The sequence below is a fragment of the Macaca fascicularis genome, chromosome 2 (genome assembly GCF_037993035.2).
Source record: "Macaca fascicularis isolate 582-1 chromosome 2, T2T-MFA8v1.1".
Taxonomy (NCBI): Eukaryota; Metazoa; Chordata; class Mammalia; order Primates; family Cercopithecidae; genus Macaca; species Macaca fascicularis.
Window position 1 is genome coordinate 175,473,292 of NC_088376.1, and position 13,810 is coordinate 175,487,101.

General features: G+C 37.5%; 2 protein-coding genes across 15 annotated transcripts in view; one reads left to right on the forward strand and one right to left on the reverse strand.

Annotated features, from left to right (window-relative positions):
- Nucleotides 1–13,810, reverse strand: part of BBX (BBX high mobility group box domain containing) — a 271,264-nt gene that overhangs the window by 187,526 nt on the left and 69,928 nt on the right. For 3 of the 14 annotated variants that reach the window (XM_074033523.1, XM_074033530.1, XM_074033528.1), the window contains exon 1: nt 11,806–11,878. The exons of 7 other annotated variants lie outside the window; for them this stretch is intronic. The gene's annotated coding sequence lies outside the window, so the exon portion shown is untranslated. Of the gene's footprint in view, nt 1–11,383; nt 11,879–13,810 lie in introns of those variants that run through there. 4 more of the 14 variants (XM_074033532.1, XM_074033520.1, XM_074033527.1 and 1 more) reach the window with 2 other exon arrangements.
- LOC135969415 (uncharacterized) overlaps nt 1–13,810 on the forward strand; it is a 494,620-nt gene that overhangs the window by 8,977 nt on the left and 471,833 nt on the right. Inside the window, exon 2 of the mRNA XM_074033712.1 lies at nt 5,019–5,156. Coding sequence (XP_073889813.1) covers nt 5,019–5,156 — 138 coding nt within the window. The remainder of the gene's footprint in view (nt 1–5,018; nt 5,157–13,810) is intronic.

A 13,810-nucleotide genomic window follows, 5' to 3' on the forward strand; every position in this document is an offset into this window, starting at 1 on the left:
AAGGAAGACGAAAAGTAAGAAAAAAAAGAAAAGAGGACCACAAAACCACAAAACAAATAACAAAATGGCAGGAGTAAGTCTTAACTTATCAATAATAATGTATGATGTAAATGGACTAAACTCTCCCATCAGAAGACATAGTGACTAAATGCTTAAAAAAAAAAAAAAAAACCAATGATCTGTGGCCTATACGAAACATACTTCACATATAAAGACACACAAATACTGAAAATAAAGGGAGGGGGAAAAGACAATCCATGCAAGTAGAAACCAAACAAAAGGAGCAGGAGTGCCTATACTTATGTCAGACAAAATAGGTTTCAAGACCAAAACCAGAAGAGAAAAAGAAGATCACTATATAATGATAAAATAGTTAATTCAACAGGAGAATCTAATAATTGTAAATACATATGTACCCAACACTGGAATACCCAGATACATAAATAAAATATTATTAGAGCTAAAGAGAAAGAGAGAGAGAGAGAGAGAGACAGAGAGAAAGAGAGACCGACCAATACGATAAGAGCTGGAGACTTCAACACCCCAATTTCAGCATTGGACAGATCATCCAGAGAGAAAATTAACAAAGAAACATTGGATTTAATCTGTGCTACAGATCAAACGGACCTAATGGATATACACAGAACACTTCATCCAATAGCTGCAAAATACACATTCTTCTCCTTAGCACATGGATCATTCTAAAAAATAAACCATATCTTAGGCCAAAAAACAAATCTTAAAACTTTCAAAATAATAGTAAGCATTTTCTCTGACCACAAAATGGAATAAAACTAGAAATCAATAATAAAAGAAACTTAAACACAGGAAATTAAACAATGTCTTCTTGAATGATGAGTAGGTCAAGGAAGAAATTAAGAAGGAAATTGAAAAATTTCTTGAAACAAATGATAATGGAAACATAAACCTATGGGATGCAGGCAAAAGCAGTACTAAGAGGGAATTTTATAGCTATAAGTGTCTACAATCAAAAGAAGAACAAGTTCAAATAAGCTACATGTTGATGCATCTTAAAGAACCAGAAAAGCAAGGGCAAACCAAACCTAAAGTGGAAGGAAAGAAATAAAGATCAGAGTAGAAATAAATGAAATTGAAATAAAGAAAACAATACAAAATATCAATAAATGAAAAGCTGGTTTTTTTGAAGATAAATAAATTGACAAACCTTTAGCCAGGCTAACAAAAAAAGAGAATAATCAAATAAATAAAATAAGAGATGAAAAGGACATTACAACCAACACCACAGAAATTCAAAGAATCACTAGAGGCTACTATGACCAACTACCTACCAATAAATTGGAAAATTAGAAGAAATGGATAATTTCCTAGACACATAGACTCATACAACTTATCCATATTGAATGATAAAGAAATCCCAAACTTGAAAAGACTAATAACAAGTAATGAGATCAAAGCCATAATACATTCTTCTAGCAAAGAAAAGCCTGGAACCTGATGGTTTCACAGATGAATTCTACCAAATATACTAATACGAATGCCACTGAAACTATTCCGGAAAATAGAGGAGATGGGAATACTTCCAAACTCATTCTTCAAGGCCAGTATTACCCTGATACCAAAACCAAATAAAGACACATCAAAAAAAGAAAAGTATAGGCCAATATCCCTGAGGAACACTGATGCAAAAGTCCTCAACAAAATACTAACAAATTGAATTCAACAACACATTAAGAAAATCATTCATCATAATCAAGCGGGATTTACCCCAGGGATGCAAGGATGGCTCAACATATGCAAATCAATCAATGTGATACATCATATCAACAGGATGAAAAAAACTAAAAGCCTTTCCTCTCAGATCTGGAACAAGACAAAGATGCCTACTTTCACCACTGTTAAGAGTATTAGAAGTCCTAACCAGAGCAATCAGACAAGAAAAGGCAATAAAGGGCACCCAAATTGGAAAGGAAGAAGTCAAATTATCCTTGTTTGCAGATGATATGATCTTATATTAGGAAAATCCTAAAGATTCACCCAAAAACTATTAAAACTGATAAACAGATTCAGTAAATTTGCAGGATACAAGATCGGCATACTAAAATCAGCAGCATTTCTATATGCCAACAATGGCATTTCTATATGTGAACAATCTGAAAAAGAAGTCAAAAAAGTAATCCAATTTATAGTAGCCAAAAATAAAATTAAATACATAGAATTAACCGAAGAAGTGAAAGATCTCTACAATGAAAACTATTTAACATTGGTAAAAGAAATCAAAAAGGACACAAGAAAATGAAAAGATACTCCATGTTCAAAGATTGTAAGAATTAATATTATTAAAATGTCCATACTACCCAAGCAATCTACAGATTCAATATAATCCCTCTCAAAACAGCAATGACATTCTTTATAGAAATAGAAAAAAATTTCTAAAATTTATATAGAACCACAAAAGACCCAGACTAGCCCCAAACTCATCCTGAGCAAAGAAGAACAAAACTGGAGGAATCACCTTAACTGACTTCAAATTACACTACAGAGCTACAGTAACCAAACAGCACAGAACTGGCATAACAGACACATAGACATAGAACAGGATAGAGAAACCAGAAACAAATCCATACATCTACGGTGAACTCATTTTTGACAAAGATGTCAAGAACATACACTGGGGAAAGGACAGTCTCTTCAATAAACGGTCCTGGGAAAATGATATCCATATGCAGAAGAATGAAACTAGACTCATATATCTCACCATATACAAAAATAAAATCAAAATGGATAAATGTATTAAAGACTTAAATCGAAGATCTCAAACTATGAAACTACTAAAAGAAAAAAATTGGAGAAACTTACCAGGACTTTGGAGTGGGCAAAGATTTCTTGAGTAATACCCCATAAGCGCAGGCAACCAAAGAGAAAACGGACATATAGGATCACATCGAGTCAAAAAGTTCCTTGCACAACAAAGGAAACAATCAGCAAAGTGAAAAGATAACCCACAAAATGAGAGAAAATGTTTGCAAACTGTCCATCTGACAAGGGATTTATAACCAGAATATATAAGGAGCTCAAATAACTCTAAAGAAAGACTAATTTTAAAATGGCCAAAAGATCTGACTAGACATCTCTCAAAAGAAGACATACAAACAGCAACAGGTACATAAAAAGGTACATAACATCACTCATCATCAGAGAAATGGAAATAAAAACTACAATGAGGTATCATCTCACCCCTGTTAAAATGGCTTTTATCCAAAAGACAGACAACAGCAAATGCTGGCAAGGATACGGAGAAAAGGAAACCCTTGTACGTCGCAGGTGGGAATGTAAATTAGTACAACCACTATGGAGAACGGTTGGGAGGTTCCTCAGAAAAGTAAAAATAGAGCTACCACATGATCTAGCAACCCCACTGCAGATATATACTACCTAAAAGAAAGCAAATCAATATATCAAATAGATACCTGCACTCCCGTGTTTATTGCAGCACTACTCGCAATAGCCAAGGTTTGGAAGCAACCTAAGTGTCTATCAGCAGATGAATGAACAAAGAAAATGTGGTACACATACACAATGGAATACTATTCAATCTTAAAAAAGAATAAGATCTTGGCCGGGCCCAGTGGCTCACACCTGTAATCCCAGCACTTTGGGAAGCTGAGGTGGGTGGATCACCTGAGGTCAGGAGTTTGAGACCAGCCTGGCCAACACGATGAAACCCTGTCTCTATCAAAAATATAAAAATTAGCTAGGCATGGTGGTGGGCACCTGTAATCCCAGCTACTCAGGAGGCTGAGGCAGAATTGCTTGAACCCAGGAGACAGAGGTTGTAGTGAGCCAACACAGTCCCGCTGCACTCCAGCCTGGGCAACAGAGTGAGACTCCATCTCAAAAAAAAAAAAGAAGAAGATATTGTTATTTGCAACAACATGGATGAAACTGGAGGTCATTATGTTAATAAGCCAGGCACAGAAAGACAAACATCATATGTTTTCACTAATCTGGGGAAGCTAAAAATTAAGACAACTGAACCATTGGAAATAGAGTAAGTAGAATGATGGTTACCAGAGAGTTGAGGGGGAAGTGGGGATGGTTAATGGGTACAAAAATGTAGTTATAAGGAATAAGATCTAGTAGTTGATAGCACAACATGGTGACTACAGTCAATAATAATTTAATTATACATTTAAAGATAACTAAAGAGTATAATCAGATCATCTGTAACACAAGGGATAAAGACTTGAGGTGATGGATACCCCATTTACCCTGATGTGATTATTATACACTGTGTGCCTATATCAAAATATCCCATATACTCCATAAATGTATGTATCTATAAGGTACCCACAAAAATTCAAAATAAAACATTTTTAAAAAGAGAGAAATAGCCATGTAAAAATATAACCAATATTAATTGAGTAATATAAAATATCCTACAAAATAGGAAACAGACACTTGGAAATACTGGGGTAGAGAAAGCAAGGGATGTTTCAAAAGTGTAGCATCACATGGTATTATGATGATATTATGCCAGCCTCAGGTTAATAAAACCAGGGGCTTCCAAACTATGAAGGAACACAATCAACCTGTATTAACCAAAAGGCTGAAGGAATAGCCCAGTCTGGTTGACTAATTTTACTTCTGAAGCCTTTTTGTTTCAAACATCTGCTATTGCAAACCATTTTAAAATATATTAAAGTATACTTCCTTGCTTTAGTAAGTACAATATAGTGAACATAATTAAATCTCCCACCGTCGACCATGGGTCTCACCATATATTAGGATAAGCATTGCTGTGAACATTATTTCTCACAGGACCCAAACAAAGATGTGAACATTTGGGTTATATATGTATACAAACTGACCCTAGGCTATTAATTCTTTGGAAACTCCTCTTTTTTCAACCACAACTATTTAAAATCAATTTTTAAAGGGAAGAAAAAGAGCTTATTTTCCTATAAGTCAAGGGCAGGAAAAATAAACCTGGGTATCTGCACTTTTACTATATCATTGGAGATTTTCGAAATTAATAGGTATTCTTGAAAAATCTGTTCCATTTTCAACAGTTAAGGCAATGAGTATCCAAGAGCAAAGCCTGGGGACAAGAAAAGTAAAATCCAATTCCTATGTGAACAAGAAAATAGTACTGAAGAAAGCTGCTCAGTATCCAGGTAACTACTAAGCATGTCTTATGTACTAAGAACCCTGGCTAAGCACTATGGCTACAGCAAGCCTTCACTTCCTGTGCTTCCATTTCTTCATCTGCAAAATGAGGAGATGGGACATATATGCCTCTCCCTTTATATACAAAAGTTCTCATACTGTGATTTATTAAGAGCAAAATGATATTACTGAACCATCAACTTTGTGTTTGGGTGGTGAGAGGGTGGTAGGAGGAGGAAGGGATATCTAACTCTCCAAGGAAAGTAAAAATTTGGATGCCCTAATTCCTAAGAAAACTATTCTCTGCAGTTAACTTAGGAATGTTGGCTAGTTATTTTACTCCTCTTTTTATTGCTTTGGGCAGAACACTGAGTGACTAACAAATCCACGACTGAGCTATATGTTAAAATGCTGTGCGGTTTAATATTAAATGCCCCCCCTCCCAAAAAAAAGAAAGTGAAGAATCCATGGAAGCTTCTGTTTCCTTTTAGTTTTCTTTGAAGTCTTATCCTAAATGACAAATTGCATCAGCTATTGCAGTTTGATACAAAGAGTACTGAAGTGAGGACCAGTAGAGTTAGATTTGGGTTCTAGGCTTGATGGTAGTGAACTATACACAAATCACCTGCTTATTCACAAAATATTGCCTTCTGTTGTTAATCAAGAATGTTATGACAGATACAACACATTTCCTTTTAAAATAAAGGTGGCATGCCAATAGTTCAGGAGAATGCAATGGTTATAATGTATTTTGATTGTGAAAAGGCATCTCACCAAGTACTGAATACAAACATTAAAACAAGCTATGTAGTCAAGTAAATTCTTAACTCTAAACAGCAAGTTTTGAGTAATGAATCAAAAGGCACACTGGAAAGATGAACTGAAATAAGAATATATTTAACTGTGGATCCAAATGAAGGGCCTGGATCATTCTTTAAAATTGTTGCTATATACATGTAATACATTTCTGGCATTCAGTTTCGATGTATTATTTCCCTGTGTGGAATAACTGATCCACTGCGTTTTCCTCTTATGTTTCAAAAGGAAAAATGTAAATCCTGGCAATAAAGTGGGGGGAGGGGGAGGGGAGCCATGTAAGTATGGGGAAGGAGAGGCCTGATTTAAGCCGTTTATGTACTTGAAAAGGAACTAAGGGCTTGAGCTGACTTTGAGCTCCACATGAGTCAACAGTGTGACATGACTGCCAAAAAAACTAATGTAATCTTAGCCACCAATAACAGAAGTGGCATGTACAGAATCATGGAGTTACAGCTTTACTGTAGCCTCTGCATCCTCTGCTGGGCCCCAGACATCTAGAATGATAGGCTCAGTCCTGAAAGTACCCTATTTAAGAGTGATAGTGACAAACCAGCAATTCCAGGAAGGGGAGTGACCAGAATAGCGAAGAACCTAGAAAACAAGTCCTGAAGACTGCAGGAAGTAGGACTATTTAGGCTGGGAAAGCTAAGTCTTGATGGAGAGATTATATTAAATATGTGATGAGCTGCTCAGTGACAGAAGAGTTCCGACCTAAGAGAACACAAACCAAAGCAGATACAAACAGTACCCAACACAGAACAGGCTGCGACAGCACTAGGTATGTTCAGGCAATGCAACTGTCAAGTCTGACTACACATTAGAAACACCTGGGAATAGTTTTAAAACTATCAATGCCCAGGCCCCATCCCCAAGCAATTAAATTAAGATCTCTCGGGAAAGGCCTGGGCAATGGGAGGAATTAAAAACTTCCCTGGGGGTTCTAATATGCAGCTACATTTGAGAATGACCAAGGTAAAGACAGGCAATCCTTGGAGATAATATGGGTTCAGTTCCAGACCACCATAATAAAGCGAGTATCACAATAAGGCAAGTCACACCAACTTTTTGGTTTCCCAGTGCATACAAAAATTAGATTTACACGATACTGTACTATATTAAGTACGCAAATAATATTATTACAAAAAAAAAGAAGTATGTACTAAATTTTAAAATATCTTATATTTTAAAAATACTAGTGATCATCTGAGCTTTCAGTAAGTCATACTCTTTGCTGCTGAGGGGTCTTGCCTCCATGTTGATGGCTGCTGACAGATCAAGGTGGTGGTTGCCGAATGTCAGGGTGGCTGTGGCAATTTCTTAAAATAAGATGACAAGGAGGCCAGGTGCGGTGGTTCACACCTGTAATCCCAGCACCTTGGAAGGCCGAGGTGGGTGGATCACGAGGTCAGGAGATCAAGACCATCCTGGCCACCATGGTGAAACCCTATCTCTACTAAAATTACAAAAATTAGCCAGGCATGGTGGTATGCACCTGTAATCCTAGCTACTCAGGAGGCTGAGGCAGGACAATCACCTGAACCTGGGATGTGGAGGTTGCACTGAGCTGAGATCCCACCACTGCACTCCGGCCTGGGTGACAGAGCGAGACTCCATCTCAAAAAAATAAATAAATAAAAAATAAGGTAACAAGGAAATTTAATGCATTGACTCTTCCTTTCACAAAAGATAGATCTGTATGTACCAGGAGATGCGGTTTGATAGCATTTTACACACTGTTTTCAAAACTGGAATCAGGCTGGGCATGGTGGCTCATGCCTATAATCCCAGCACTTTAGGAGGCTGAGGCGGGCGGATCACAATGTCAAGAGATCAAGACCATCCTGGCTAACAGGGTGAAACCCCGTCTCTACTAAAAATACAAAAAAATTAGCCGGGTGTGGTGGTGGGCACCTGTAGTCCTAGCTACTCGGGAGGCTGAGGCAGGAGAATGGCATGAACCTGGGAGGCAGAGATTGCAGTGAGCCGAGATCTCGCCACTGCACTCCAGCCTGGGCGATAGAGCAAGACTCCATTTCAAAAAACAAAAACAAGAAAACTGCAATCAATCCTCTTAAACCCCACCACTGCTTTATCAACGAAGTTTACACAAAGGTCTAAATCTTTTGTTGTCATTTCAACAATGTTCACAGCATCTTTATTAGAAGTAGATTTCATCTCAAAAACCAGTTTATTTGTTCATCCACAAGAAGCAACTCCTCCTCATCTGTTCAAGTATCCATTGTAACACTACAGCAATTCAGTCATATATTCAGGCTCCACTTCTAATTTCAGTTTTCCTGCTATTTCTACCACTTCTACAGTTATCCTTTCCACTGATAGCTTGAATCCCTCAATGTCATCCATGAGAGGTAGAATCAACTTCTTCCAAACTCCTGTTAATGTTGATATTTTCACCTCCTCCCAATGAATCACCAATATGTATTTTTTGAGACAAGGTCTCACTATGTTGCCCAGGCTGATGGTCTCAAACTCCTGGGCTCAAGTGATCCTCCTGCCTTGGCCTCCCAACTGCTGAGATTATAGGTGTGAGCCACCATGTCTGGCCAAATCACCAATATTCTTAATGGCATCGAGAATGGTGAATCTTTCCAGAAGGTCTTCAATGACTATGCCCAGATCCATCAGAGCAATCACTATAATCACTATTTATGGCAGCTGTAGCCTTATGAAATGTATTTCTTAAATAATAAAGACTTCGAAGTCAAAATTACTACATGATCCATGGGCTACAGAATGAATGCTATGTTAGCAAGCATGAAAACAACATTAATCTCCTTGTACACCTCCATCAGAGCTCTTGTGTGACTAGGTACATAGTCAATGAGCAGTAACATTTTGAAAGGAATCATTTTTTCTGAGCAGTAGGTCTCAACAGTGGGCTTAAAATATTCAGTAAACCCTGCTGTGAACATACGTGCTGTCATCCAGGCTTGGCTGTTGCACTGATAAAGCTCAATCAAAACAGATTTAGCAGAATCCTTAAGGGTCCTGGTATTTTTGGAAAGGTAAATGAGCAATGGCTTTATCTTATAAAATCACCAGCTGCATTAGCTGAGAGTCAGCCTGTCCTTTGAAGCTCTTTGAAGCTAAGCATTGACTTCTCTCTAGCTATGAAAATCCTATATAGCATCTTCCTCCAACCGAAGGCTATTTTGTCCACATTGAAAATATGTTGTTTAGTGTAGCTGCTTTCATCAATAGTCTTAGCTCCATCTTCTGGATAACTTGCTGTAGCTTCTCCATCAGCACTTGCTGCTTCCCCTTGTACTTTTATGTTATAGAGACAGTTTCTTTCCTTAAACCTCATGAACCAACCTCTGTCAGCTTCAAACTTTTCTTCTGCAGCTTTTTCCTCTCTCTCAGGCTTCTTCAGAGGATTGAAGAGAGTTAGGGCCTTGCTCCGGATTAGTCTTTGGCTTAAGGGAGTGTTGTGGCTGGTTTGATCTATCCAGACCAAACTTTCTCCGTATCAACAATAAGACTGTTGCTTTCTTATCATTGTGTGTTCACTGGAGTAGTACTTTTAAGTTTCTTCAAGAACTTTTCCTTCGCATTCACAACTTGGCTAGCTGCTAGTGTAAGAGGCCTACCTTTTCGCCTCTCTCACCTTTCAACATGCCTTCCTCAATAAGCTTAATCATTTCTAGCTTTTCATTTAAAGTGGGAAACATGAGACCCTTTCACTTCAAAACTTAAAGGCCACTACAGGGTAATTGATTGGCCTAATTTCAATATTGTTGTGTCTGAGACAATTGGGAGGCCTGAGGGAGAAAAATGGGAACGGCCAGTGGATGGAGCAATCAGAACATACAACTTTTACCAATTCAGTTTGCAGTTTTGTATGGGTGCAGTTCGTGGTGCCCCAAAACAATTACAATAGTAACAACAAAGATCACTCGTCACAGATCACCATAGCAGATATGGTAATAATGAAAATATCTGAAACGTTACAAGAATGACCAAAATTTAACACAGAAACAGGAAGCGAGGGCATATCGCTGGGAAAACGGTGCTGATAGACTTGACACAGGGTTGCCACAGATCTTCAATTTGTAAAAAAAATACAGTATCTGTGATGTGCAATAAAGTGAAGCACAGTAAAGCGAGGTACACATGGACAGTCAGGATGGTCACTTGTCTCTCTGTGGGGTAGAGGTGAGTCCTCCTCAGAGGCCTGTATTAGGTTTACTTCCCAGATTTCTTCTTCTCTAGAACTTCTAATATTTTTAACTTGTTAGGCCCAACATTATCCTCTATGATCATGAAGATTAACTCCTTTTTATAAATACTTGAAAAGACACGAAATTTAAATGGTGCACTCTCAAGAATTTATAATAGCTTGGGTTATAACAGCCAGCGTATTCTATTCATGAATAAAAGGTTTCAAAGATTTAAGCACTACTGTCTTTGTGGAAAAGAACAGTGCCAGCACCTTTGTATGTAAATTAATTTAAACAATTTAATTTTCCAAGTTTTGTAAAATAAATTTAAAACATACTAACATTCAAATGTTCTCCAGTATCTTCCATGATAAAACAATTGAAATCAAGTAGAAATTACTTTGTAGTTTGAATGGTCTCTACTACCAGTAGCACATCTAATGTACATGATAAAATGTTATATATTTTTCCACTTTAAACATTTCTAAAACTTTCTATAACAGAACAATCTGGCTTTTTAGTAACGAATATACAGTTCTCCATGCTTCCTTAGGTGTTGGTTAGATTCTTGTTCTTAATACTTTTCTCTGACTACTGAAAAAAAACATTTATAAAGATTTCTTAATTTCCTTTGAAAATATACATGTGTGTGTGTTCAAAAGGCTTCTGGCCTTAATATAGGTCAGGCATCAATGGTTGTAGGCTATGCTTCTAAATTTTAGTGGCCCCTCCAGATTTTTCCACTTAGATGTAACACACACCCTCTAAAAACTTTAAAACTTTCACTTTAGATTACAATAAATCATCACCCACTTCCTTTTACTTTTGCCATCTGTCAGTGCAAAAAGCTCCTAATGAATCTGAAGCTTCTTCTAGGCTACTCGGAGTCTCTCTCATTAATCTTTGTCATGTGGTTCATAAATAATGAGAGATGTATTAAAAATCATCATCTTGTTTACAGACAACCGCCACCAAAAGAGCCTGGAATAACACCGTGGATTTGACTAGATGTTTTCAGCCTGAACGAGCATTTCAGGAGTCCTGATGTGGGAACGAAGCATATATTTAACCTTTTTTACCATTAAGCTGGTTAACTGTGCTATGTTTCAAATAAGGATTACCCTTTCCATATCAAAACACTAGCTAGAATTACGACCTTACAGCCATCTAAGCAGTTGCTGGACGGGCAGTTTGCTCCACAGCCAACAGTCACCTTTCCATTTTCAAGCACATACCTCTCACAGAAATGTTTTCAGTGCGGCAGTCTACAGAGCTGGTTATAACACCGGCACGATGTGACAACAAAATTCAAGATGATTTTGCTCTTTCAGCCTGCCCCCCTCTGTTTTTTTTAAATTCTTTCCTCCTCCTTCATCCCCCAAAGGAAACCAAACCAACAATACTTCCACAAAACCAGCCTCAGAGTTATGAATATAATTCTTTCAGTGAAAGCAGACCAGCTTTATAGGGGAACAGCTTTCATGAGAAGCAGGAAGCTGATCTGAGCAGCAGAGAGCAGGGATGGGGCGGAGCAGAAAGGAACTGAGCTGGGGGAGAGAGCGAAGCACAGACAGTCCTGGCTGCTTCTAGTTACTTATTGACAGTTTCATCTAATAGCACAGATTTATAAACAGGGTGAGCATCCATCCTGCCATACCTTTCCTTCCTTTTACGAATCTCTGTCAATCTGGTAAACTACTACACAGGGGAAAGTAAGGCCTTACAGCCCCGCCAGAGCCCAGTTGCAGGGAAATGATGTAAGCTTCCCACCTCCCACCAGCCCCCGCTCTGCCAATCCACCTCTACTCTGACCTGTTAATATCCCCTTCCTCCCCCAGGGCCACTGCCTGGGGCCAGAGGGCCCCAGGCTTGCCTAGCTGTGTCCTGTTGTGGGGCAGAAAGTATCTGCCAGGGGGTAAGCAGTATTTTTGTTTTGAGAAAGTCTTCAATGAGAAAGTAAATGCTTTTCTATTTAAAAAATAATGCTGAATCACCAAAAGCTAATCAGCCCTCAAGAGAAATAGTATTAAATAGGATTGAGGTGAGGAATGCAATTTAGCAAAAGGCAGCAGAAGGTGTGATGTAACAAAGGTTATAATACTGGGAGTTAAGGGACATAGGTTCTACTTTTTCCCTACCACCTATGTGACTTCAGACAATTGGCGTAACCTCTCTAGTTTCATTTTCTGTAAAACTAAAGAATTAATATAAATCATATCTGCAGTCTCTTGTACTATTGTAATTTTACAAACTGACACTCAAAATAAATAAGCCAGGAGGCAGAAAGTAATCTTACTGTGGTCAATTGTTTGTTGTTTACTCAAAATTGCAAGCAGTTCCCTATATTAAGCTATTTTAGATATGCTTTGCCAAAGTACTAGTCAATGCGAGTAAGACTAGCGCAAGCTATAAAAGGGGCTAAGTTACAGGTAGTTCAAGTGTTAATCCTGATCTGGAAAACTTACAGAGAATTAGGATTGCAAAGACTCATGCTCAGGAAAAGACAATTTATAAACAGATGCATAGACACAATCAGGACCAAAGATCTAAGACATTACCCTAGACAGCATAAACAATTTACCTTGGCCAGCAGTGTTCTAAGTTTAAGGGACATATACACACACACAGCCTAGAAATTCTTATTAAAAAATTAAGATGCCAAAATACAGCAATGACTATCACAAAAGTCTTCAAACTCGGATAAGTGAACTTCTGGAAGCATATGATTTTCCAAAGGATACGCAGGCACACAGGTAGTAAATCAATTTCCATGTCAGCTTTTCCAAGTACCCTCTCCTAAAACTGAGCTGTCTGAGAATGCTCCAGGGGAACAGATTCCCCTATCTTACCTTCCCTTTCCCAAACCCCTCAGTCTCCCATTTTACAAAATCAAGGCACACAGCTCACCCATCATCAGCCTCTCACTCTGGGGCATTGTTTGGGGTAGCGAACCAAAAAAAAAAAAAAAAAAAAAAAGAATACCTCTGGCCAGGACACAAGGGGACAATAAGAAATACTGTTGGTGAAAAAGTGAATGGCCCTAATCAATCACTCTTCTTTTGCAACTCAGGTGGCTTTGCCAGTTCTTTGTTTAGAATAAAACTGGAGAAGGGACCTAATTGAGTTGTCAGCTGATAAATCACTAAATCATTAAAAATAATTTTAAATGATAAATCATTGAAAGAAATGAGTAACACTGCTATATAAGTACTCTCATTCTCTTCAACTTACGTAAACAAAATTTCAGAGTGTATAAGTAAAAAAGAATGAAAAATATGCTGAACTCTTTCCCCAATAATATTCATATATTATGAATTAATTAGAAGAAAAACACCAATGATGCATAAAGACATAAATTTCTAGGAAAAATTGTATTTTTATCTCTAATATTTTTCAAAGATTTGCAATTTACATGTGTATTTTGACCTACTGTGTTCTAATCATCACTCTAATGATACTTTAAAAAAAAAAAATCACCAGGAGCCGTATGGTCACAGAAAATTAACTTTTTTATCCAGAAATATGATAGGGTAATCAATAATAGATTTTTAAACATAACTATACATAAAGATAAAATGTGGAAAGAGTTTCAATTAACACAAAAAATTCACATACAGAGTAGCTCATAAGTGGATAACAGAAAGTGTTATAAAGTTATAGGC